This window comes from Poromitra crassiceps (assembly GCF_964638095.1).
Source record: "Poromitra crassiceps genome assembly, chromosome: 6".
Taxonomy (NCBI): Eukaryota; Metazoa; Chordata; class Actinopteri; order Beryciformes; family Melamphaidae; genus Poromitra; species Poromitra crassiceps.
The window spans coordinates 63,115,269-63,140,733 of record NC_139627.1 but is presented as its reverse complement, the minus strand read 5'-3'; the positions used below and the strand labels follow the sequence as shown (position 1 = coordinate 63,140,733).

Sequence of the window (25,465 nt, the reverse complement as noted above, 5' to 3'; positions counted from 1 at the left end):
CTTCTGATGATGACGATGAAGCTGGTGATGGTGGTGATGGTGTGTGTGTGTGTGTGTGTTTCAGAATGTGATCCCAGCTGAAGTGTCTCTGGTGTGTGTGGTGAAGCCAGATGAATTCTGGGACAAGAAGGTCACACACTTCTGCTTCTGGAAGGAGAAGGACCGCCTGGGCTTCGAGGTGAGGCGGGTGGGGGGGAGTGGGGGTGGTTCAGATGTGTTTCTGCTCGTTGTAGTTTATGCAACTATCTTGTCTTAAAAAGTAAGTACATTCCACCCTCCCCCTGCACTTCTATCTTGGCTAATCAGACTAGGTAGCTGGCTTAGCTAGCTAGCTCTCTAACAACACAGGACGACACAATACTTGGCCTCATCCCAAACAATGATGACACACATTACAGTCAAACAGTGTGCAGACGACAACCTTCAGCTGAATACATCAAAAACCATGGAGATCGCCATTGAGTTCAGATGGAAACAAAATCTCAAATCCCCGGTCCATATCAACTCCCAGTCAGTGGTGTAGTGCAGGGTAGATAAGAGTAGACAGCGTCTACCCACTCATTTCTCAGTCGGCATTACGTCGTCTACCCACTTCTAAATCCCCTCTGATCCATTCAAGCAATGTGCTGCATTTGTTTCTCTTTTCTTCCTAAAGGCATGGCCCGCCCTAATCTGCCTCGATTGGCTAGTAGTACTGGGTTCCTGCTAGGGGTGTGCCGATTAATCGTATAATCGATTTAATCGATTATACGATATAATCGATATAATCGATTCACAATGTTCGATTATCGATTTGCAAAAAATTGTTTTTTTTTTTTTTTTTTGCAATTTTTTTTTTTTTTTTTTTTTTGCTTTATTTGCAAAAAATACGGTATTTCGCCCGGAAAGCAGGCTAAAGGAAGTAGGCAGTGAAGGAGAGAGGAAGTGAAGTGGTGAAGGGCTAAAGGAAGTAGGCAGTGAAGTGAAGGAGAGAGGAAGTGAAGTGGTGAAGGGCTAAAGGAAGTAGGCAGTGAAGGAGAGAGGAAGTGAAGTGGTGAAGGGCTAAAGGAAGTAGGCAGTGAAAGAGGAGGTGAAGGGCTGAAGGAAGGAGGCAGTGAAGGAGAGGGGAGGTGAAGGGGTGAATCTGTTAATTCTGTTATTTTATTCATCCGCCACTTATTTAGTTTTAAAGCTGCTTTTGGTTGTGGATAGGAAAACGTTTGCTTGTTGTGGGATGATGCTATGCTGCTCACTGGTCATTTGTAAAGGATTTTGTTTGGAAGTCTTTATTTATTATTTATGAATAAGCTATTTGTTTTGTATTAAACAAACATGCTAGTACCGAAATCTGTGAAAAAAGCAGAGGATTTTGGTTAAAAGTTTTATTTTCTATTACTGAATACAGAATAAGCTATTTTTGTATTAATCCTGCCAGTACAGAAATCTGTGAAAACAGCAGAATAAGCTATTTGTTTTTTATATTAATCCTAAATCTGTGAAAACAGCAGAGAATTTTGGTTAAAATAAAAGAAGTTTCTAAAGGCACTTTATTTCAAATAATCTCACCTGTAAAGAGCAGCTTTTTGTTGTGGGAAATGTAAAATGTTTTGGATGTATTGTGTTTGGTCTGATTGATCTAAATAAAAGATAATGGAGGTAAATTTGTTTGTTTCCTTTAATTAATGGATACTGACAAAGAAATCCTGTATGGGGAAAAGATGCATCGAAATCGTAATCGTGATTAATTGTAATCGTTTAATAATCTAATCGTAGCACCCTTAATCGTAATCGAATCGAATCGTGAGGTGCCTAAGGTGGCACACCCCTAGTTCCTGCATTGGTTGGTTGGGTAAGGTAAGCCAATCAGAGGCAGAGTATGGCGGGTCCTTTCCTTTGCCTTCCTCTGACAAATTAAAAAAGTTCAGAGTCAACGAACGCCTGCTGGTCCGTTTCTACACAGCAGCTCTTCTATCACAGACTGGTATGGAAACCCTGACAGTCACTCACAGAGGAAATGGCAGCACATTGTGTCTTAAGACCCAGTCAGATTAAATGACAGCACATTGTGTCTTAAGGCCCAGTCAGATTAAATGACAGCACATTGTGTTTTAAATTAAGAGTCTGGGTGTCATCCTCGACAGCACTCTATCCTTCCAAGCTCACATCAACAACATCACTCGGTCCGCCTACTTCCACCTTCGCAATATCAATTGTCTCCGCCCGTCACTTACACCCAACAGCACCGCCGTGCTCACATCCCGCATTGACTATCGCAACTCCATCCTCTTCGGTCTTCCTCACAAATGTCTCCGCAAACTCCAACTGGTTCAAAACTCAGCCGCCCGTATCATTACCAGAACCCCTTTTTAATTCAATTCAATTGTTTATTTGGACGGGACAGTGCAAAATTAATGAACACAAAAACCATGAGGCAGATACAGTCACCTGGAACATAATAAGGGTGTAAAAATTGCCGGATTTAGCACAAGGCTAATTTCCATCCGTTGTCCCCGGATTAAACACTCAGATTAAGATTAGTAACATTATTACCGGTACTAGTTTGAAAAGTAATAAAGGCACACTTCAATTATTATACAATACATATACAATTGTTGTTATATGTATGTACAGGAATTACCAGCAATACAATACATACACATTTGTTGTTATATGCATAGGAATTACCAGCAAGACAAACAACACAAAAAAAGGGGGGGGGGGCTTCCACTCAGCATATCACTCCCGTTCTTCAACAGCTCCACTGACTCCCTGTTAAATACCGGATCGACTACAAAATTCTGCTTCTCACCTTCAAGGCCCTTCACAATCTTGCACCTCCATATCTCTCTGAACTCCTTCACACCTACACTCCCTCCCGTGCTCTCCGATCCTCCTCTGCTTTCCAACTCTCCATACCCTCTGCCCGGCTGACCACCATGGGGTCCAGAGCCTTCAGCCGCTCTGCCCCCCATCTCTGGAACTCCCTCCCACAAAACATCCGACACCTTGACTCTCTCCCTATCTTCAAATCACACCTGAAAACACACCTTTTTAAACTGGCCTATTCTCTCTACTAATTATTTTACTTGTTGTTTTTAAATTATATTTTGTATTTGTATTTTTATGCCTTGATTATTGCTGCTTGTTTTAACCATGTCTGTACGGTGTGCTTGAGAGCCTTGAAAGGCGCCAATAAATAAAATGCATTATTATTATTATTAAGGCCCCAGTCATAGTAAATGACAGCACATTGTGTCTTAAGGCCCCAGTCAGATTAAATGACAGCACATTGTGTTTTAAGGCCCCAGTCAGATTAAATGACAGCACATTGTGTTTTAAGGCCCAGTCAGATTAAATGACAGCAACATTGTGTATTAAGGCTCCAGTCAGATTAAATGACAGCACTTTGTGTTTTAAGGCTCCAGTCAGATTAAATGACAGCACATTGTGTTTTAAGGCCCCAGTCAGATTAAATGACAGCACATTGTGTTTTAAGGCCCCAGTCAGATTAAATGACAGCAACATTGTGTATTAAGGCTCCAGTCAGATTAAATGACAGCACTTTGTGTTTTAAGGCTCCAGTCAGATTAAATGACAGCACATTGTGTTTTAAGGCTCCAGTCAGATTAAATGACAGCACATTGTGTTTTAAGGCCCAGTCAGATTAAATGACAGCACATTGTGTATTAAGGCTCCAGTCAGATTAAATGACAGCACTTTGTGTTTTAAGGCTCCAGTCAGATTAAATGACAGCACATTGTGTTTTAAGGCTCCAGTCAGATTAAATGACAGCACTTTGTGTTTTAAGGCTCCAGTCAGATTAAATGACAGCACTTTGTGTTTTAAGGCTCCAGTCAGATTAAATGACAGCACATTGTGTTTTAAGGCTCCAGTCAGATTAAATGACAGCACATTGTGTTTTAAGGCCCAGTCAGATTAAATGACAGCACATTGTGTATTAAGGCTCCAGTCAGATTAAATGACAGCAACATTGTGTTTTAAGGCCCAGTCAGATTAAATGACAGCACATTGTGTTTTAAGGCTCCAGTCAGATTAAATGACAGCACTTTGTGTTTTAAGGCCCAGTCAGATTAAATGACAGCACATTGTGTTTTAAGGCTCCAGTCAGATTAAATGACAGCACTTTGTGTTTTAAGGCCCAGTCAGATTAAATGACAGCACATTGTGTCTTAAACTCCAGTCAGATTAAATGACAGCACATTGTGTTTTAAGGCCCAGTCAGATTAAATGACAGCAACATTGTGTTTTAAGGCCCAGTCAGATTAAATGACAGCAACATTGTGTTTTAAGGCTCCAGTCAGATTAAATGACAGCAACTTTGTGTTTTAAGGCCCCAGTCAGATTAAATGACATCACATTGTGTCTTAAGGCCCAGTCAGATTAAATGACATCACATTGTGTCTTAAGGCCCAGTCAGATTAAATGACAGCACATTGTGTTTTAAACTCCAGTCAGATTAAATGACAGCACATTGTGTTTTAAGGCTCCAGTCAGATTAAATGACAGCACATTGTGTCTTAAACTCCAGTCAGATTAAATGACAGCACATTGTGTTTTAAGGCTCCAGTCAGATTAAATGACAGCACATTGTGTTTTAAGGCTCCAGTCAGATTAAATGACAGCAACATTGTGTTTTAAGGCTCCAGTCAGATTAAATGACAGCAACATTGTGTTTTAAGGCCCCAGTCAGATTAAATGACAGCAACATTGTGTTTTAAGGCTCCAGTCAGATTAAATGACAGCACTTTGTGTCTTAAGGCTCCAGTCAGATTAAATGACAGCAACATTGTGTTTTAAGGCTCCAGTCAGATTAAATGACAGCACATTGTGTTTTAAGGCTCCAGTCAGATTAAATGACAGCACATTGTGTATTAAAGCTCCAGTCAGATTAAATGACAGCACTTTGTGTTTTAAGACCCAGTCAGATTAAATGACAGCACTTTGTGTTTTAAGACCCAGTCAGATTAAATGACAGCACTTTGTGTTTTAAGGCTCCAGTCAGATTAAATGACAGCACATTGTGTTTTAAGGCTCCAGTCAGATTAAATGACATCACATTGTGTCTTAAGGCCCCAGTCAGATTAAATGACATCACATTGTGTCTTAAGGCCCAGTCAGATTAAATGACAGCACATTGTGTCTTAAGGCCCAGTCAGATTAAATGACAGCACATTGTGTCTTAAGGCTCCAGTCAGATTAAATGACAGCACATTGTGTATTAAGGCCCAGTCAGATTAAATGACAGCACATTGTGTTTTAAGGCTCCAGTCAGATTAAATGACAGCAACATTGTGTATTAAGGCCCAGTCAGATTAAATGACAGCACATTGTGTATTAAGGCCCCAGTCAGATTAAATGACAGCACATTGTGTCTTAAGGCTCCAGTCAGATTAAATTACAGCACATTGTGTTTTAAGGCTCCAGTCAGATTAAATGACAGCACATTGTGTCTTAAACTCCAGTCAGATTAAATGACAGCACATTGTGTTTTAAGGCTCCAGTCAGATTAAATGACAGCACATTGTGTCTTAAGGCTCCAGTCAGATTAAATGACAGCACATTGTGTTTTAAGGCTCCAGTCAGATTAAATGACAGCACATTGTGTCTTAAGGCTCCAGTCAGATTAAATGACAGCACATTGTGTTTTAAGGCTCCAGTCAGATTAAATGACAGCACATTGTGTTTTAAGGCTCCAGTCAGATTAAATGACAGCACATTGTGTTTTAAGGCCCAGTCAGATTAAATGACAGCACATTGTGTTTTAAGGCCCAGTCAGATTAAATGACAGCACATTGTGTTTTAAGGCCCAGTCAGATTAAATGACAGCACATTGTGTCTTAACACGTTGAGTGCCATAGCCGAGATATCTCGTCTTACATAATCCAACGCTTGAGTGCCAGAGCCGAGATATCTCGTCTTACATAAACATTTTTTTTTTTTGACGGTGGGACATCAATCAACAACTTTTACGTCTTCTATATCACTATTGGAGCAAGAGAATGTGTATAATCTATTTTACCGACCACTAAGTGGCGACAGTTCTCTCCAGACAGAGACAGAGACAAAGCCACAGCCACGGGACCCGTGGACCAAAAGCAGCCGCCTCCCGCGGAAATGGCTTGGCGATTTTACAGTCAGAAACGAACGAGCCTCATTCTCATACTGTAGGCGGGGACGCTTCGCGCTGCTGCGGTGGGGGGTTCCAGAAATGGACTGGGTGAGCAGCATAAAGCCTAGAGTCGCACGGGGGTTCATCGGGGCTCTCAAACCCAAGAGACAGTGAGACCTATCCACACTCGCTGCCAGGGAGAGTCGCTGCTCAAACTCCCAGCAGCAGAGCACTGCGCAGCACAGACGGAGGGAGGAGTTTGGAGACACACACACTCTCTCTCTCTCTCTCTCTCTATCTCTCTCTCTCTCTCTCTCTCTCTCTCTCTCTCTCTCTCTCTCTCTCTCTCTCGAGAGAGAGAGAGAGAGAGAGAGAGAGAGAGAGAGAGAGAGAGAGAGAGAGAGAGAGAGAGAGAGAGAGAGAGAGAGAGAGCAACATTGTGTCTTAAGGCCCCAGTCAGATTAAATGACAGCAACATTGTGTTTTAAGGCTCCAGTGAGATTAAATGATGACATTGTAAAATTGACAAAAATGACATTGTAATGACATTGTAAAATTGATGGCGAAAACGCTTTCACTTTCGCGCTGATGCACAGCGGTGGCAACGGTGGGGGGTTCCAAGAATAGATTGGATGCACACTTTGAAACACGCAGCATAAATATGACCAGAATCGCATCAAAGCTCTCAACCAAAACTCCACGAAACGAGCGAGTCCACCCAGACTTCCTCAAACAGCGGCCGCGCAAACAGGCAGTAGCCAGGCAGCAGCAACTTCGTTGTGACACGCCCGCTGGAGAGCCAGGGAGGCAGGAGGAGAACACACACGGAGGGAGGAGTTGGAAGCAGAGGGGGGTTTCCTGCTGTTATGGAGGAAATTACTGTTCAAAACTATTGTTTAGATGTCTGACTCTTACTGATGCCAAAAATGAATGGTTAAAGTGACTGTTCTATCGAATTTCACAAAAAGCCGTTTATCTCTGAATAATTTTTCTGACGCTGAAACCATGCTGTATTCAACTGCTAATGCTTACATAACTACTAACTCTACAAACTAACTCTTTTAGACAGAGAAAGCACACATTCTATTAGTTCTTTTGAGATATTGTGTGTTCACAAAATCTTAGCAGAAAAGAATCCTCGGGTCTTGAAAGATGAGCCAGAATCCTCAAAAAAACCCTCTGGCAGAAGCTAACTACAGTAAAAAAAAAACGTCTGGCAGTGAATGTGTTAAATGACAGCAACATTGTGTTTTAAGGCTCCAGTCAGATTAAATGACAGCACATTGTGTTTTAAGGCTCCAGTCAGATTAAATGACAGCACATTGTGTTTTAAGGCCCAGTCAGATTAAATGACAGCAACATTGTGTTTTAAGGCTCCAGTCAGATTAAATGACAGCACATTGTGTCTTAAGGCTCCAGTCAGATTAAATGACAGCACATTGTGTATTAAAGGCCGGGTTTACCGTGGGGAACATGAATATATATTAATTCTTAAAAAATCTTAAATTTCGAATCCGTTGAAATTTTTGAAATTGCTTGTTCACAGCCAGAGAAAAAAATAAATGAAAAAAAAAAAAAAAAAAAAAAAAAAAAAAAAATTGGGCCAGCAATTTCAAAAATTTCAACGGATTCGAAATTTAAGATTTTTTAAGAATTAATATATATTCATGTTCCCCACGGCAAACCCGGCCTTTAAGGCCCAGTCAGATTAAATGACAGCACATTGTGTTTTAAGGCTCCAGTCAGATTAAATGACAGCAACATTGTGTATTAAGGCCCAGTCAGATTAATTGACAGCACATTGTGTATTAAGGCCCCAGTCAGATTAAATGACAGCAACATTGTGTTTTAAGGCTCCAGTCAGATTAAATGACAGCAACATTGTGTTTTAAGGCCCCAGTCAGATTAAATGACAGCACATTGTGTATTAAGGCTCCAGTCAGATTAAATGACAGCACTTTGTGTTTTAAGACCCAGTCAGATTAAATGACAGCACATTGTGTTTTAAGGCTCCAGTCAGATTAAATGACAGCACATTGTGTCTTAAGGCCCCAGTCAGATTAAATGACAGCACATTGTGTTTTAAGGCTCCAGTCAGATTAAATGACATCACATTGTGTCTTAAGGCCCCAGTCAGATTAAATGACATCACATTGTGTCTTAAGGCCCAGTCAGATTAAATGACAGCACATTGTGTCTTAAGGCCCAGTCAGATTAAATGACAGCACATTGTGTCTTAAGGCTCCAGTCAGATTAAATGACAGCACATTGTGTATTAAGGCCCAGTCAGATTAAATGACAGCACATTGTGTCTTAAGGCCCAGTCAGATTAAATGACAGCACATTGTGTTTTAAGGCCCAGTCAGATTAAATGACATCACATTGTGTCTTAAGGCCCAGTCAGATTAAATGACAGCACATTGTGTCTTAAGGCCCAGTCAGATTAAATGACAGCACATTGTGTCTTAAGGCTCCAGTCAGATTAAATGACAGCACATTGTGTATTAAGGCCCAGTCAGATTAAATGACAGCACATTGTGTTTTAAGGCCCAGTCAGATTAAATGACAGCAACATTGTGTTTTAAGGCTCCAGTCAGATTAAATGACAGCACATTGTGTCTTAAGGCTCCAGTCAGATTAAATGACAGCACATTGTGTATTAAGGCCCAGTCAGATTAAATGACAGCACATTGTGTTTTAAGGCTCCAGTCAGATTAAATGACAGCAACATTGTGTATTAAGGCCCAGTCAGATTAATTGACAGCACATTGTGTATTAAGGCCCCAGTCAGATTAAATGACAGCACATTGTGTCTTAAGGCTCCAGTCAGATTAAATGACAGCACATTGTGTTTTAAGGCTCCAGTCAGATTAAATGACAGCACATTGTGTCTTAAACTCCAGTCAGATTAAATGACAGCACTTTGTGTTTTAAGACCCAGTCAGATTAAATGACAGCACATTGTGTTTTAAGGCTCCAGTCAGATTAAATGACAGCACATTGTGTCTTAAGGCCCCAGTCAGATTAAATGACAGCACATTGTGTTTTAAGGCTCCAGTCAGATTAAATGACATCACATTGTGTCTTAAGGCCCCAGTCAGATTAAATGACATCACATTGTGTCTTAAGGCCCAGTCAGATTAAATGACAGCACATTGTGTCTTAAGGCCCAGTCATATTAAATGACAGCACATTGTGTCTTAAGGCTCCAGTCAGATTAAATGACAGCACATTGTGTATTAAGGCCCAGTCAGATTAAATGACAGCACATTGTGTTTTAAGGCTCCAGTCAGATTAAATGACAGCAACATTGTGTATTAAGGCCCAGTCAGATTAAATGACAGCACATTGTGTATTAAGGCCCCAGTCAGATTAAATGACAGCACATTGTGTCTTAAGGCTCCAGTCAGATTAAATGACAGCACATTGTGTTTTAAGGCTCCAGTCAGATTAAATGACAGCACATTGTGTTTTAAACTCCAGTCAGATTAAATGACAGCACATTGTGTTTTAAGGCTCCAGTCAGATTAAATGACAGCACATTGTGTCTTAAGGCTCCAGTCAGATTAAATGACAGCACATTGTGTTTTAAGGCTCCAGTCAGATTAAATGACAGCACATTGTGTCTTAAGGCTCCAGTCAGATTAAATGACAGCACATTGTGTTTTAAGGCTCCAGTCAGATTAACTCATTCACCGCCAATGACGTCTTTGACGTGTTATCAGCAATGGCCTTCCCCGCCAAGGACGTGTTTGACGTGTTTTTGTTTTTATTGGTGCAGCGCCTGCAGCAAACACTTGCCCAGCCTGTCACACAGACACAGGTCCCTGCCTTCAAAGGGTAGCCGACAGCACGCGATCAAACACATACCGCAGCTGTTGTTTTATAAATTGAGCAAGAGGAATAGCAGAGAGCGGGTAACGCTTCCTTGTGCAGACAGGAGAAACGCCATTGTAACGCCGAGCTGGAGTCGCCTTCCTCTGTGCCAGCCAGGAGAAAACGGGAGAAAGTAATCAAGAGATGTGTTTGATCATCGGAGGAATGAGGAAATGATCGATCAGTTTGCGAGGGCGGTGAGGACGTGTTGAATAGCCGAGGGGAAAACGGGAACGATCATAGATATGACAGGGAGACATGGACGAGGACGGTGTACCAGAACAAATCAAAATAAACACAGGAACAGCTAGGCAGCAGCGGGCAGAAGGCACTCACAGCAGCCCGCTGTCCTTCTCAAGAGCTCTACAGTTGGTTCATGAAATCGCTGGGCTGCTCGCCCTCCAGTGTTGCTCCTGGCCAATCCCAGCGCCACAGGGCGTGGTTATTGCTTATCCTATGTTGGGTTAGAAATCTAAAAGGGGGATCGTGTGTGTGTGTGTGTGTGTGTGTGTGTGTGTGTGTGTGTGTGTGTGTGTGTGTGTGTGTCTGTCTGTCTGTCTGTCTGTCTGTCTGTCGGTCTGTCTGTCTGTCTGTCTGTCTGTCTGTCTGTCTGCACACTCACACCGAGTAAACTGAATTGTTGAATGTAAAAAAAAAAGCACTTCATGTGTGTATATATATATATATATATATATATATATATATATATTTTTTTTTTTGTCATTTGTGTCCTAACGAATAATATTTACATGTCTGATGTCAATACAGTTCAAAATAAAAGAATTGAGAGTGAGTTATGCCTGAGATTGTGCCCTTTTACAAAAATGCTTTTTTCTCCCTTTTCTCTTCCCAGACAGGCTTTTTTGGTGAACATGGGGTGTATAAAAAGGGTTATAAGTAGAGTACAGAACATGCTAAAAGCTAACTTTCTTTTTGGGGGTGAAAGTAGAGACTTAGATCTTCATTTCGAGGTATTGGACATCACTGTAGTCCTAGTACAGAATTTACTGTGGGTCTTGAAAGATGACCAAACATTATGGAAATACTTGGCCTGTGCCAAAAATGCCAGTCAGATATTGGCAGTGAATGAGTTAAATGACAGCACATTGTGTCTTAAGGCCCAGTCAGATTAAATGACAGCACATTGTGTTTTAAGGCCCAGTCAGATTAAATGACAGCACATTGTGTTTTAAGGCTCCAGTCAGATTAAATGACAGCACATTGTGTCTTAAGGCCCAGTCAGATTAAATGACAGCACATTGTGTTTTAAGGCCCAGTCAGATTAAATGACAGCACATTGTGTTTTAAGGCTCCAGTCAGATTAAATGACAGCACATTGTGTCTTAAGGCTCCAGTCAGATTAAATGACAGCAACATTGTGTCTTAAGGCCCAGTCAGATTAAATGACAGCAACATTGTGTCTTAAGGCCCCAGTCAGATTAAATGACAGCAACATTGTGTTTTAAGGCTCCAGTCAGATTAAATGACAGCACATTGTGTTTTAAGACCCAGTCAGATTAAATGACAGCACTTTGTGTTTTAAGGCTCCAGTCAGATTAAATGACAGCACATTGTGTTTTAAGACCCAGTCAGATTAAATGACATCACATTGTGTCTTAAGGCCCAGTCAGATTAAATGACATCACATTGTGTCTTAAACTCCAGTCAGATTAAATGACAGCACATTGTGTTTTAAGGCTCCAGTCAGATTAAATGACAGCACATTGTGTTTTAAGACCCAGTCAGATTAAATGACAGCACATTGTGTTTTAAGGCTCCAGTCAGATTGAATGACAGCACATTGTGTTTTAAGACCCAGTCAGATTAAATGACATCACATTGTGTTTTAAGGCCCAGTCAGATTAAATGACATCACATTGTGTCTTAAACTCCAGTCAGATTAAATGACAGCACATTGTGTTTTAAGGCTCCAGTCAGATTAAATGACAGCACATTGTGTTTTAAGACCCAGTCAGATTAAATGACAGCACATTGTGTTTTAAGGCTCCAGTCAGTTTAAATGACAGCACATTGTGTTTTAAGGCCCCAGTCAGATTAAATTACATCACATTGTGTTTTAAGGCCCAGTCAGATTAAATGACATCACATTGTGTCTTAAGGCCCAGTCAGATTAAATGACAGCACATTGTGTCTTAAACTCCAGTCAGATTAAGTGACAGCACATTGTGTTTTAAGGCTCCAGTCAGATTAAATGACAGCACATTGTGTCTTAAACTCCAGTCAGATTAAATGACAGCACATTGTGTTTTAAGGCTCCAGTCAGATTAAATGACACCACATTGTGTCTTAAGGCTCCAGTCAGATTAAATGACAGCAACATTGTGTTTTAAGGCTCCAGTCAGATTAAATGACAGCAACATTGTGTTTTAAGGCCCCAGTCAGATTAAATGACAGCAACATTGTGTTTTAAGGCTCCAGTCAGATTAAATGACAGCAACATTGTGTTTTAAGGCCCCAGTCAGATTAAATGACAGCACATTGTGTATTAAGGCCCCAGTCAGATTAAATGACAGCACTTTGTGTTTTAAGACCCAGTCAGATTAAATGACAGCACATTGTGTTTTAAGGCTCCAGTCAGATTAAATGACAGCACTTTGTGTTTTAAGACCCAGTCAGATTAAATGACAGCACATTGTGTTTTAAGGCTCCAGTCAGATTAAATGACAGCACATTGTGTCTTAAGGCCCCAGTCAGATTAAATGACAGCACATTGTGTTTTAAGGCTCCAGTCAGATTAAATGACATCACATTGTGTCTTAAGGCCCCAGTCAGATTAAATGACATCACATTGTGTCTTAAGGCCCAGTCAGATTAAATGACAGCACATTGTGTCTTAAGGCCCAGTCAGATTAAATGACAGCACATTGTGTCTTAAGGCTCCAGTCAGATTAAATGACAGCACATTGTGTATTAAGGCCCAGTCAGATTAAATGACAGCACATTGTGTTTTAAGGCTCCAGTCAGATTAAATGACAGCAACATTGTGTATTAAGGCCCAGTCAGATTAAATGACAGCACATTGTGTATTAAGGCCCCAGTCAGATTAAATGACAGCACATTGTGTCTTAACACATTGAGTGCCAAGGACGTCTGTGCACGTCCTAAAAAAAAGTAACGAGGAGTGCCAAGGACGTCTGTGGACGTCCTAAAATCATAATTCATATTATTCCATAATTCTGCTGTTTAAGTCGTACCTAGCCAGTGAGCATGAATCCCTTCAAGGGATCACACGGCGCCACCTTAAACATCGTCACGGAAGCTGCGCCACCCACCTCAGATCCTTTACTTTGTGCAGGAGAAAGCAGGGAAAGCCGTGATCAAAGAGGAAACCGATGCATGCTTCAGCCAGAGCCGTACAGATTGCTCTGTCTGCAGCGGAGAGTGGGCTCAGCTGCATCCGCGCTCACAACTGAGCTCTTCTCGAGAGAGAGAGAGAGAGAGAGAGAGAGAGAGAGAGGAGAGAGAGAGAGAGAAGAGAGAGAGAGAGAGAGAGAGAGAGAGAGAGAGAGAGAGAGCGCACAGAGTGAGTGGGAGACAAGGGCACCCATAATCACAGGCACGTCAGGTGGTTCTAAAAATCCATTTATCTCCAAACTCTCTGAAAATCTCTGAAACCATGCTGTACTCAACGGCTAATATCTACATAACTACTAACTCTGCAAACTAACTCTTTTAGACAGAGAAAGCACACATTCTATTAGTTATTTTTAGATGATTGGTGTTCACGAATTCTTAACAGAAAATAATCCTCGGCTCTTGTAAAATGAGCCAGAATCCTCAAAAAAAAACCTGGCACAACTTACCTACAGGATTGAAAAAATGGCTGGCACTCAATGTGTTAAGGCTCCAGTCAGATTAAATGACAGCACATTGTGTTTTAAGGCTCCAGTCAGATTAAATGACAGCACATTGTGTTTTAAGGCTCCAGTCAGATTAAATGACAGCACATTGTGTTTTAAGGCCCAGTCAGATTAAATGACAGCACATTGTGTTTTAAGGCCCAGTCAGATTAAATGACAGCAACATTGTGTTTTAAGGCTCCAGTCAGATTAAATGACAGCACATTGTGTTTTAAGGCTCCAGTCAGATTAAATGACAGCACATTGTGTTTTAAGGCCCAGTCAGATTAAATGACAGCAACATTGTGTTTTAAGGCTCCAGTCAGATTAAATGACAGCACATTGTGTCTTAAGGCTCCAGTCAGATTAAATGACAGCACATTGTGTATTAAGGCCCAGTCAGATTAAATGACAGCACATTGTGTTTTAAGGCTCCAGTCAGATTAAATGACAGCAACATTGTGTATTAAGGCCCAGTCAGATTAAATGACAGCACATTGTGTATTAAGGCCCCAGTCAGATTAAATGACAGCACATTGTGTCTTAACACATTGAGTGCCAAGGACGTCTGTGCACGTCCTAAAAAAAAGTAACGAGGAGTGCCAAGGACGTCTGTGGACGTCCTAAAATCATAATTCATATTATTCCATAATTCTGCTGTTTAAGTCGTACCTAGCCAGTGAGCATGAATCCCTTCAAGGGATCACACGGCGCCACCTTAAACATCGTCACGGAAGCTGCGCCACCCACCTCAGATCCTTTACTTTGTGCAGGAGAAAGCAGGGAAAGCCGTGATCAAAGAGGAAACCGATGCATGCTTCAGCCAGAGCCGTACAGATTGCTCTGTCTGCAGCGGAGAGTGGGCTCAGCTGCATCCGCGCTCACAACTGAGCTCTTATGCTTCTATCTATCTCCACACGATTTCCTGCCAGAAAGCCAGCATCCGAAGCCGAACGGCCAAGCCTTTTCGTTCAGTCGCGTTTGCCAGCGCGCATCATTTCCTTGATGCGCGCTGGGATCCGTCCGGGGCAAAAACGGAGTCGAGAAAACAAACTCTGTGCGTGTGGGAGGAGCCCGCAGCTCAGAGGTGGAGAGGGGGGGGGGGGGCACGCAGGCTTTACAGAAACCACACCACGCCACCACATCAGAAAACACCAGCCAGAGTCAGTGAATGTGCTCGAATTAGAGTGCAAAAGGTATTCATAAAAGTGACTATATCTTGGAAAGTAAAAAAAAATGACAGAAAACCCTTGAAAGTGCACTTTTTTCAGAGGCTGTCATTTCATAATGGAACTGTCTAGAAACAAAATTTCTTCTTTGGAAGAAGCAAGAGTGTTCAATGTTTCATTAAAGTCCAGCCCCGTCAATATAGCCATAATAGAAAAAATTCTATAGCTGTTTTCAACTGAATGGAAGTGAATCTGGCACAGGCTGCAGACAATTTTACTGAAGCGCTGTGGCACTCAATGTGTTAAGGCTCCAGTCAGATTAAATGACAGCACATTGTGTTTTAAGGCTCCAGTCAGATTAAATGACAGCACATTGTGTCTTAAACTCCAGTCAGATTAAATGACAGCACATTGTGTTTTAAGGCTCCAGTCAGATTAAATGACAGCACATTGTGTCTTAAGGCTCCAGTCAGATTAAATGACAGCACATTGTGTTTTAAGGCTCCAGTCAGATTAAATGACAGCACATTGTGTCTTAAGGCCCAGTCAGATTAAATGACAGCACATTGTGTTTTAAGGCCCAGTCAGATTAAATGACAGCACATTGTGTTTTAAGGCTCCAGTCAGATTAAATGACAGCACATTGTGTCTTAAGGCTCCAGTCAGATTAAATGACAGCAACATTGTGTCTTAAGGCCCAGTCAGATTAAATGACAGCAACATTGTGTCTTAAGGCTCCAGTCAGATTAAATGACAGCACATTGTGTCTTAAGGCTCCAGTCAGATTAAATGACAGCAACATTGTGTCTTAAGGCTCCAGTCAGATTAAATGACAGCACATTGTGTCTTAAGGCTCCAGTCAGATTAAATGACAGCAACATTGTGTCTTAAGGCTCCAGTCAGATTAAATGACAGCAACATTGTGTTTTAAGGCTCCAGTCAGATTAAATGACAGCACATTGTGTCTTAAGGCCCAGTCAGATTAAATGACAGCACATTGTGTTTTAAGGCTCCAGTCAGATTAAATGACAGCACATTGTGTTTTAAGGCCCAGTCAGATTAAATGACAGCACATTGTGTTTTAAGGCCCAGTCAGATTAACACGTTCACTGCCAAGGACGTGTTAACACGTTTTCAGAATCCAGCTGTTGACTGCCAACGACGTGTTAACACGTTTTCAGAATCGATTTTTTTTTTTTGGCGGTGGGACGTTGATCTAACCCTTTTACATCTCCTACACCAGAATTGGAGGTATTGAATGTGTATAATCTATTTTACCGACCCACTGAGTGTCGACATGTCTCTCCACAGTAGAAAGAGGCGACCCAAAACTGGAGGGAAAGGCGCGAGGAAGCCGTTCTCATACTGTAAAATTGATGGCGAAAACGCTTTCACTTTCGCGCTGATGCACAGCGGTGGCAACGGTGGGGGGTTCCAAGAATAGATTGGATGCACACTTTGAAACACGCAGCATAAATATGACCAGAATCGCATCAAAGCTCTCAACCAAAACTCCACGAAACGAGCGAGTCCACCCAGACTTCCTCAAACAGCGGCCGCGCAAACAGGCAGTAGCCAGGCAGCAGCAACTTCGTTGTGACACGCCCGCTGGAGAGCCAGGGAGGCAGGAGGAGAACACACACGGAGGGAGGAGTTGGAAGCAGAGGGGGGTTTCCTGCTGTTATGGAGGAAATTACTGTTCAAAACTATTGTTTAGATGTCTGACTCTTACTGATGCCAAAAATGAATGGTTAAAGTGACTGTTCTATCGAATTTCACAAAAAGCCGTTTATCTCTGAATAATTTTTCTGACGCTGAAACCATGCTGTATTCAACTGCTAATGCTTACATAACTACTAACTCTACAAACTAACTCTTTTAGACAGAGAAAGCACACATTCTATTAGTTCTTTTGAGATATTGTGTGTTCACAAAATCTTAGCAGAAAAGAATCCTCGGGTCTTGAAAGATGAGCCAGAATCCTCAAAAAAACCCTCTGGCAGAAGCTAACTACAGTAAAAAAAAAAAACGTCTGGCAGTGAATGTGTTAAATGACAGCAACATTGTGTTTTAAGGCTCCAGTCAGATTAAATGACAGCACATTGTGTTTTAAGGCTCCAGTCAGATTAAATGACAGCAACATTGTGTTTTAAGGCTCCAGTCAGATTAAATGACAGCACATTGTGTTTTAAGGCTCCAGTCAGATTAAATGACAGCACATTGTGTTTTAAGGCTCCAGTCAGATTAAATGACAGCACATTGTGTCTTAAGGCTCCAGTCAGATTAAATGACAGCACATTGTGTTTTAAGGCTCCAGTCAGATTAAATGACAGCAACATTGTGTTTTAAGGCTCCAGTCAGATTAAATGACAGCAACATTGTGTTTTAAGGCTCCAGTCAGATTAAATGACAGCAACATTGTGTTTTAAGGCCCCAGTCAGATTAAATGACAGCAACATTGTGTCTTAAGGCCCAGTCAGATTAAATGACAGCACTTTGTGTCTTAAGGCCCAGTCAGATTAAATGACAGCACTTTGTGTCTTAAGGCCCCAGTCAGATTAAATGACAGCACATTGTGTTTTAAGGCTCCAGTCAGATTAAATGACAGCAACATTGTGTTTTAAGGCTCCAGTCAGATTAAATGACAGCACATTGTGTTTTAAGGCCCAGTCAGATTAAATGACAGCACTTTGTGTCTTAAGGCTCCAGTCAGATTAAATGACAGCACTTTGTGTTTTAAGGCCCCAGTCAGATTAAATGACAGCACTTTGTGTTTTAAGGCCCAGTCAGATTAAATGACAGCACATTGTGTTTTAAGGCTCCAGTCAGATTAAATGACAGCACATTGTGTTTTAAGGCTCCAGTCAGATTAAATGACAGCAACATTGTGTTTTAAGGCCCCAGTCAGATTAAATGACAGCACATTGTGTTTTAAGACCCAGTCAGATTAAATGACAGCACATTGTGTTTTAAGGCTCCAGTCAGATTAAATGACAGCACATTGTGTTTTAAGGCTCCAGTCAGATTAAATGACAGCACATTGTGTTTTAAGGCTCCAGTCAGATTAAATGACAGCAACATTGTGTTTTAAGGCCCCAGTCAGATTAAATGACAGCAACATTGTGTTTTAAGGCCCCAGTCAGATTAAATGACAGCAACATTGTGTTTTAAGGCTCCAGTCAGATTAAATGACAGCACATTGTGTCTTAAACTCCAGTCAGATTAAATGACAGCAACATTGTGTTTTAAGGCTCCAGTCAGATTAAATGACAGCAACATTGTGTCTTAAGGCTCCAGTCAGATTAAATGACAGCACATTGTGTATTAAGGCTCCAGTCAGATTAAATGACAGCACATTGTGTTTTAAGGCTCCAGTCAGATTAAATGACAGCAACATTGTGTTTTAAGGCCCCAGTCAGATTAAATGACAGCAACATTGTGTTGTAAGGCCCCAGTCAGATTAAATGACATCACATTGTGTTTTAAGGCCCCAGTCAGATTAAATGACAGCAACATTGTGTTTTAAGGCCCCAGTCAGATTAAATGACATCACATTGTGTTTTAAGGCCCCAGTCAGATTAAATGACAGCACATTGTGTTTTAAGGCTCCAGTCAGATTAAATGACATCACATTGTGTCTTAAGGCTCCAGTCAGATTAAATGACAGCAACATTGTGTTTTAAGGCTCCAGTCAGATTAAATGACAGCACATTGTGTTTTAAGACCCAGTCAGATTAAATGACAGCACATTGTGTTTTAAGGCTCCAGTCAGATTAAATGACAGCACATTGTGTTTTAAGGCTCCAGTCAGATTAAATGACAGCACATTGTGTTTTAAGGCTCCAGTCAGATTAAATGACAGCACATTGTGTTTTAAGGCCCCAGTCAGATTAAATGACATCACTTTGTGTTTTAAGACCCAGTCAGATTAAATGACAGCAACATTGTGTTTTAAGGCTCCAGTCAGATTAAATGACAGCAACATTGTGTTTTAAGGCCCCAGTCAGATTAAATGACAGCAACATTGTGTTTTAAGGCTCCAGTCAGATTAAATGACAGCAACATTGTGTTTTAAGGCTCCAGTCAGATTAAATGACAGCACATTGTGTTTTAAGGCTCCAGTCAGATTAAATGACAGCAACATTGTGTTTTAAGGCTCCAGTCAGATTAAATGACAGCAACATTGTGTTTTAAGGCTCCAGTCAGATTAAATGACAGCAACATTGTGTTTTAAGGCTCCAGTCAGATTAAATGACAGCACATTGTGTTTTAAGGCTCCAGTCAGATTAAATGACAGCAACATTGTGTTTTAAGGCTCCAGTCAGATTAAATGACAGCAACATTGTGTTTTAAGGCTCCAGTCAGATTAAATGACAGCACATTGTGTTTTAAGGCTCCAGTCAGATTAAATGACAGCAACATTGTGTTTTAAGGCTCCAGTCAGATTAAATGACAGCACATTGTGTTTTAAGGCTCCAGTCAGATTAAATGACAGCAACATTGTGTTTTAAGGCTCCAGTCAGATTAAATGACAGCAACATTGTGTTTTAAGGCCCCAGTCAGATTAAATGACATCACTTTGTGTTTTAAGACCCAGTCAGATTAAATGACATCACTTTGTGTCTTAAGGCTCCAGTCAGATTAAATGACAGCAACATTGTGTTTTAAGGCTCCAGTCAGATTAAATGACAGCAACATTGTGTTTTAAGGCTCCAGTCAGATTAAATGACAGCACATTGTGTTTTAAGGCTCCAGTCAGATTAAATGACAGCACATTGTGTTTTAAGGCTCCAGTCAGATTAAATGACAGCAACATTGTGTTTTAAGGCTCCAGTCAGATTAAATGACAGCAACATTGTGTTTTAAGGCTCCAGTCAGATTAAATGACAGCAACATTGTGTTTTAAGGCCCCAGTCAGATTAAATGACATCACTTTGTGTTTTAAGACCCAGTCAGATTAAATGACATCACTTTGTGTCTTAAGGCTCCAGTCAGATTAAATGACAGCACATTGTGTCTTAAGGCTCCAGTCAGATTAAATGACAGCACATTGTGTTTTAAGACCCAGTCAGATTAAATGACAGCACATTGTGTTTTAAGGCCCCAGTCAGATTAAATGACAGCACATTGTGTATTAAGGCTCCAGTCAGATTAAATGACAGCAACATTGTGTTTTAAGGCTCCAGTCAGATTAAATGACAGCAACATTGTGTTTTAAGGCCCCAGTCAGATTAAATGACATCACTTTGTGTTTTAAGACCCAGTCAGATTAAATGACATCACTTTGTGTCTTAAGGCTCCAGTCAGATTAAATGACAGCACATTGTGTATTAAGGCCCCAGTCAGATTAAATGACAGCACTTTGTGTCTTAAGGCCCAGTCAGATTAAATGACAGCAACATTGTGTTTTAAGGCTCCAGTCAGATTAAATGACAGCAACATTGTGTTTTAAGGCTCCAGTCAGATTAAATGACAGCAACATTGTGTTTTAAGGCTCCAGTCAGATTAAATGACAGCAACATTGTGTTTTAAGGCTCCAGTCAGATTAAATGACAGCACATTGTGTTTTAAGGCTCCAGTCAGATTAAATGACAGCAACATTGTGTTTTAAGGCTCCAGTCAGATTAAATGACAGCAACATTGTGTTTTAAGGCTCCAGTCAGATTAAATGACAGCAACATTGTGTTTTAAGGCTCCAGTCAGATTAAATGACATCACTTTGTGTTTTAAAACCCAGTCAGATTAAATGACATCACTTTGTGTCTTAAGGCTCCAGTCAGATTAAATGACAGCACATTGTGTCTTAAGGCTCCAGTCAGATTAAATGACAGCACATTGTGTTTTAAGACCCAGTCAGATTAAATGACAGCACATTGTGTTTTAAGACCCAGTCAGATTAAATGACAGCACATTGTGTTTTAAGGCCCCAGTCAGATTAAATGACAGCACATTGTGTATTAAGGCTCCAGTCAGATTAAATGACAGCACATTGTGTATTAAGGCCCCAGTCACATTAAATGACAGCACATTGTGTTTTAAGGCTCCAGTCAGATTAAATGACAGCACATTGTGTCTTAAGGCTCCAGTCAGATTAAATGACAGCACATTGTGTCTTAAACTCCAGTCAGATTAAATGACAGCAACATTGTGTTTTAAGGCTCCAGTCAGATTAAATGACAGCAACATTGTGTTTTAAGGCCCAGTCAGATTAAATGACAGCACATTGTGTTTTAAGGCTCCAGTCAGATTAAATGACAGCACTTTGTGTCTTAAGGCTCCAGTCAGATTAAATGACAGCAACATTGTGTTTTAAGGCTCCAGTCAGATTAAATGACAGCACTTTGTGTCTTAAGGCTCCAGTCAGATTAAATGACAGCAACATTGTGTTTTAAGGCCCAGTCAGATTAAATGACAGCACATTGTGTTTTAAGGCTCCAGTCAGATTAAATGACAGCACATTGTGTATTAAGGCCCAGTCAGATTAAATGACAGCACATTGTGTCTTAAGGCTCCAGTCAGATTAAATGACAGCACATTGTGTATTAAGGCCCAGTCAGATTAAATGACAGCACATTGTGTATTAAGGCTCCAGTCAGATTAAATGACAGCACATTGTGTATTAAGGCCCAGTCAGATTAAATGACAGCACATTGTGTATTAAGGCCCAGTCAGATTAAATGACAGCACATTGTGTATTAAGGCTCCAGTCAGATTAAATGACAGCACATTGTGTATTAAGGCCCAGTCAGATTAAATGACAGCACATTGTGTATTAAGGCTCCAGTCAGATTAAATGACAGCACATTGTGTATTAAGGCCCAGTCAGATTAAATGACAGCACATTGTGTTTTAAGGCTCCAGTCAGATTAAATGACAGCACATTGTGTTTTAAGGCTCCAGTCAGATTAAATGACAGCACATTGTGTTTTAAGGCTCCAGTCAGATTAAATGACAGCACATTGTGTATTAAGGCCCAGTCAGATTAAATGACAGCACTTTGTGTTTTAAGGCCCCAGTCAGATTAAATGACAGCAACATTGTGTTTTAAGGCCCCAGTCAGATTAAATGACATCACTTTGTGTTTTAAGACCCAGTCAGATTAAATGACATCACTTTGTGTCTTAAGGCCCAGTCAGATTAAATGACATCACATTGTGTCTTAAGGCTCCAGTCAGATTAAATGACAGCAACATTGTGTCTTAAGGCTCCAGTCAGATTAAATGACAGCAACATTGTGTTTTAAGGCTCCAGTCAGATTAAATGACAGCAACATTGTGTTTTAAGGCCCCAGTCAGATTAAATGACAGCAACATTGTGTTTTAAGGCCCCATTCAGATTAAATGACAGCAACATTGTGTTTTAAGGCTCCAGTCAGATTAAATGACAGCACATTGTGTCTTAAACTCCAGTCAGATTAAATGACAGCAACATTGTGTTTTAAGGCTCCAGTCAGATTAAATGACAGCAACATTGTGTCTTAAGGCTCCAGTCAGATTAAATGACAGCACATTGTGTATTAAGGCTCCAGTCAGATTAAATGACAGCACATTGTGTTTTAAGGCTCCAGTCAGATTAAATGACAGCAACATTGTGTTTTAAGGCCCCAGTCAGATTAAATGACAGCAACATTGTGTTTTAAGGCCCCAGTCAGATTAAATGACAGCAACATTGTGTTTTAAGGCCCCAGTCAGATTAAATGACAGCACATTGTGTTTTAAGGCTCCAGTCAGATTAAATGACAGCAACATTGTGTTTTAAGGCCCCAGTCAGATTAAATGACAGCAACATTGTGTTTTAAGGCCCCAGTCAGATTAAATGACATCACATTGTGTTTTAAGGCCCCAGTCAGATTAAATGACAGCACATTGTGTTTTAAGGCTCCAGTCAGATTAAATGACATCACATTGTGTCTTAAGGCTCCAGTCAGATTAAATGACAGCAACATTGTGTTTTAAGGCTCCAGTCAGATTAAATGACAGCACATTGTGTTTTAAGACCCAGTCAGATTAAATGACAGCACATTGTGTTTTAAGGCTCCAGTCAGATTAAATGACAGCACATTGTGTTTTAAGGCTCCAGTCAGATTAAATGACAGCACATTGTGTTTTAAGGCTCCAGTCAGATTAAATGACAGCACATTGTGTTTTAAGGCCCCAGTCAGATTAAATGACATCACTTTGTGTTTTAAGACCCAGTCAGATTAAATGACAGCAACATTGTGTTTTAAGGCTCCAGTCAGATTAAATGACAGCAACATTGTGTTTTAAGGCCCCAGTCAGATTAAATGACAGCAACATTGTGTTTTAAGGCTCCAGTCAGATTAAATGACAGCAACATTGTGTTTTAAGGCTCCAGTCAGATTAAATGACAGCACATTGTGTTTTAAGGCTCCAGTCAGATTAAATGACAGCAACATTGTGTTTTAAGGCTCCAGTCAGATTAAATGACAGCAACATTGTGTTTTAAGGCTCCAGTCAGATTAAATGACAGCAACATTGTGTTTTAAGGCTCCAGTCAGATTAAATGACAGCACATTGTGTTTTAAGGCTCCAGTCAGATTAAATGACAGCAACATTGTGTTTTAAGGCTCCAGTCAGATTAAATGACAGCAACATTGTGTTTTAAGGCTCCAGTCAGATTAAATGACAGCACATTGTGTTTTAAGGCTCCAGTCAGATTAAATGACAGCAACATTGTGTTTTAAGGCTCCAGTCAGATTAAATGACAGCACATTGTGTTTTAAGGCTCCAGTCAGATTAAATGACAGCAACATTGTGTTTTAAGGCTCCAGTCAGATTAAATGACAGCAACATTGTGTTTTAAGGCCCCAGTCAGATTAAATGACATCACTTTGTGTTTTAAGACCCAGTCAGATTAAATGACATCACTTTGTGTCTTAAGGCTCCAGTCAGATTAAATGACAGCACATTGTGTCTTAAGGCTCCAGTCAGATTAAATGACAGCAACATTGTGTTTTAAGGCTCCAGTCAGATTAAATGACAGCAACATTGTGTTTTAAGGCTCCAGTCAGATTAAATGACAGCACATTGTGTTTTAAGGCTCCAGTCAGATTAAATGACAGCACATTGTGTTTTAAGGCTCCAGTCAGATTAAATGACAGCAACATTGTGTTTTAAGGCTCCAGTCAGATTAAATGACAGCAACATTGTGTTTTAAGGCCCCAGTCAGATTAAATGACATCACTTTGTGTTTTAAGACCCAGTCAGATTAAATGACATCACTTTGTGTCTTAAGGCTCCAGTCAGATTAAATGACAGCACATTGTGTCTTAAGGCTCCAGTCAGATTAAATGACAGCACATTGTGTTTTAAGACCCAGTCAGATTAAATGACAGCACATTGTGTTTTAAGGCCCCAGTCAGATTAAATGACAGCACATTGTGTATTAAGGCTCCAGTCAGATTAAATGACAGCAACATTGTGTTTTAAGGCTCCAGTCAGATTAAATGACAGCAACATTGTGTTTTAAGGCCCCAGTCAGATTAAATGACAGCACATTGTGTTTTAAGGCCCCAGTCAGATTAAATGACAGCACATTGTGTATTAAGGCTCCAGTCAGATTAAATGACAGCACATTGTGTATTAAGGCCCCAGTCAGATTAAATGACAGCACATTGTGTTTTAAGGCTCCAGTCAGATTAAATGACAGCACATTGTGTTTTAAGACCCAGTCAGATTAAATGACAGCACATTGTGTTTTAAGGCCCCAGTCAGATTAAATGACAGCACATTGTGTATTAAGGCTCCAGTCAGATTAAATGACAGCACATTGTGTATTAAGGCCCCAGTCAGATTAAATGACAGCACATTGTGTTTTAAGGCTCCAGTCAGATTAAATGACAGCACATTGTGTCTTAAGGCTCCAGTCAGATTAAATGACAGCACATTGTGTCTTAAACTCCAGTCAGATTAAATGACAGCAACATTGTGTTTTAAGGCTCCAGTCAGATTAAATGACAGCAACATTGTGTTTTAAGGCCCCAGTCAGATTAAATGACATCACTTTGTGTTTTAAGACCCAGTCAGATTAAATGACATCACTTTGTGTCTTAAGGCTCCAGTCAGATTAAATGACAGCACATTGTGTCTTAAGGCTCCAGTCAGATTAAATGACAGCACATTGTGTTTTAAGACCCAGTCAGATTAAATGACAGCACATTGTGTTTTAAGGCCCCAGTCAGATTAAATGACAGCACATTGTGTATTAAGGCTCCAGTCAGATTAAATGACAGCAACATTGTGTTTTAAGGCTCCAGTCAGATTAAATGACAGCAACATTGTGTTTTAAGGCCCCAGTCAGATTAAATGACATCACTTTGTGTTTTAAGACCCAGTCAGATTAAATGACATCACTTTGTGTCTTAAGGCTCCAGTCAGATTAAATGACAGCACATTGTGTATTAAGGCCCCAGTCAGATTAAATGACAGCAC

At 40.6% G+C, this 25,465-nt stretch overlaps 1 protein-coding gene across 1 annotated transcript in view; it reads left to right on the top strand.

Moving 5' to 3' along the window:
- sestd1 (SEC14 and spectrin domains 1) overlaps nt 1-25,465 on the top strand; it is a 96,890-nt gene that overhangs the window by 8,967 nt on the left and 62,458 nt on the right. The window contains exon 5 of the mRNA XM_083638504.1: nt 65-178. Coding sequence (XP_083494630.1) covers nt 65-178 — 114 coding nt within the window. The remainder of the gene's footprint in view (nt 1-64; nt 179-25,465) is intronic.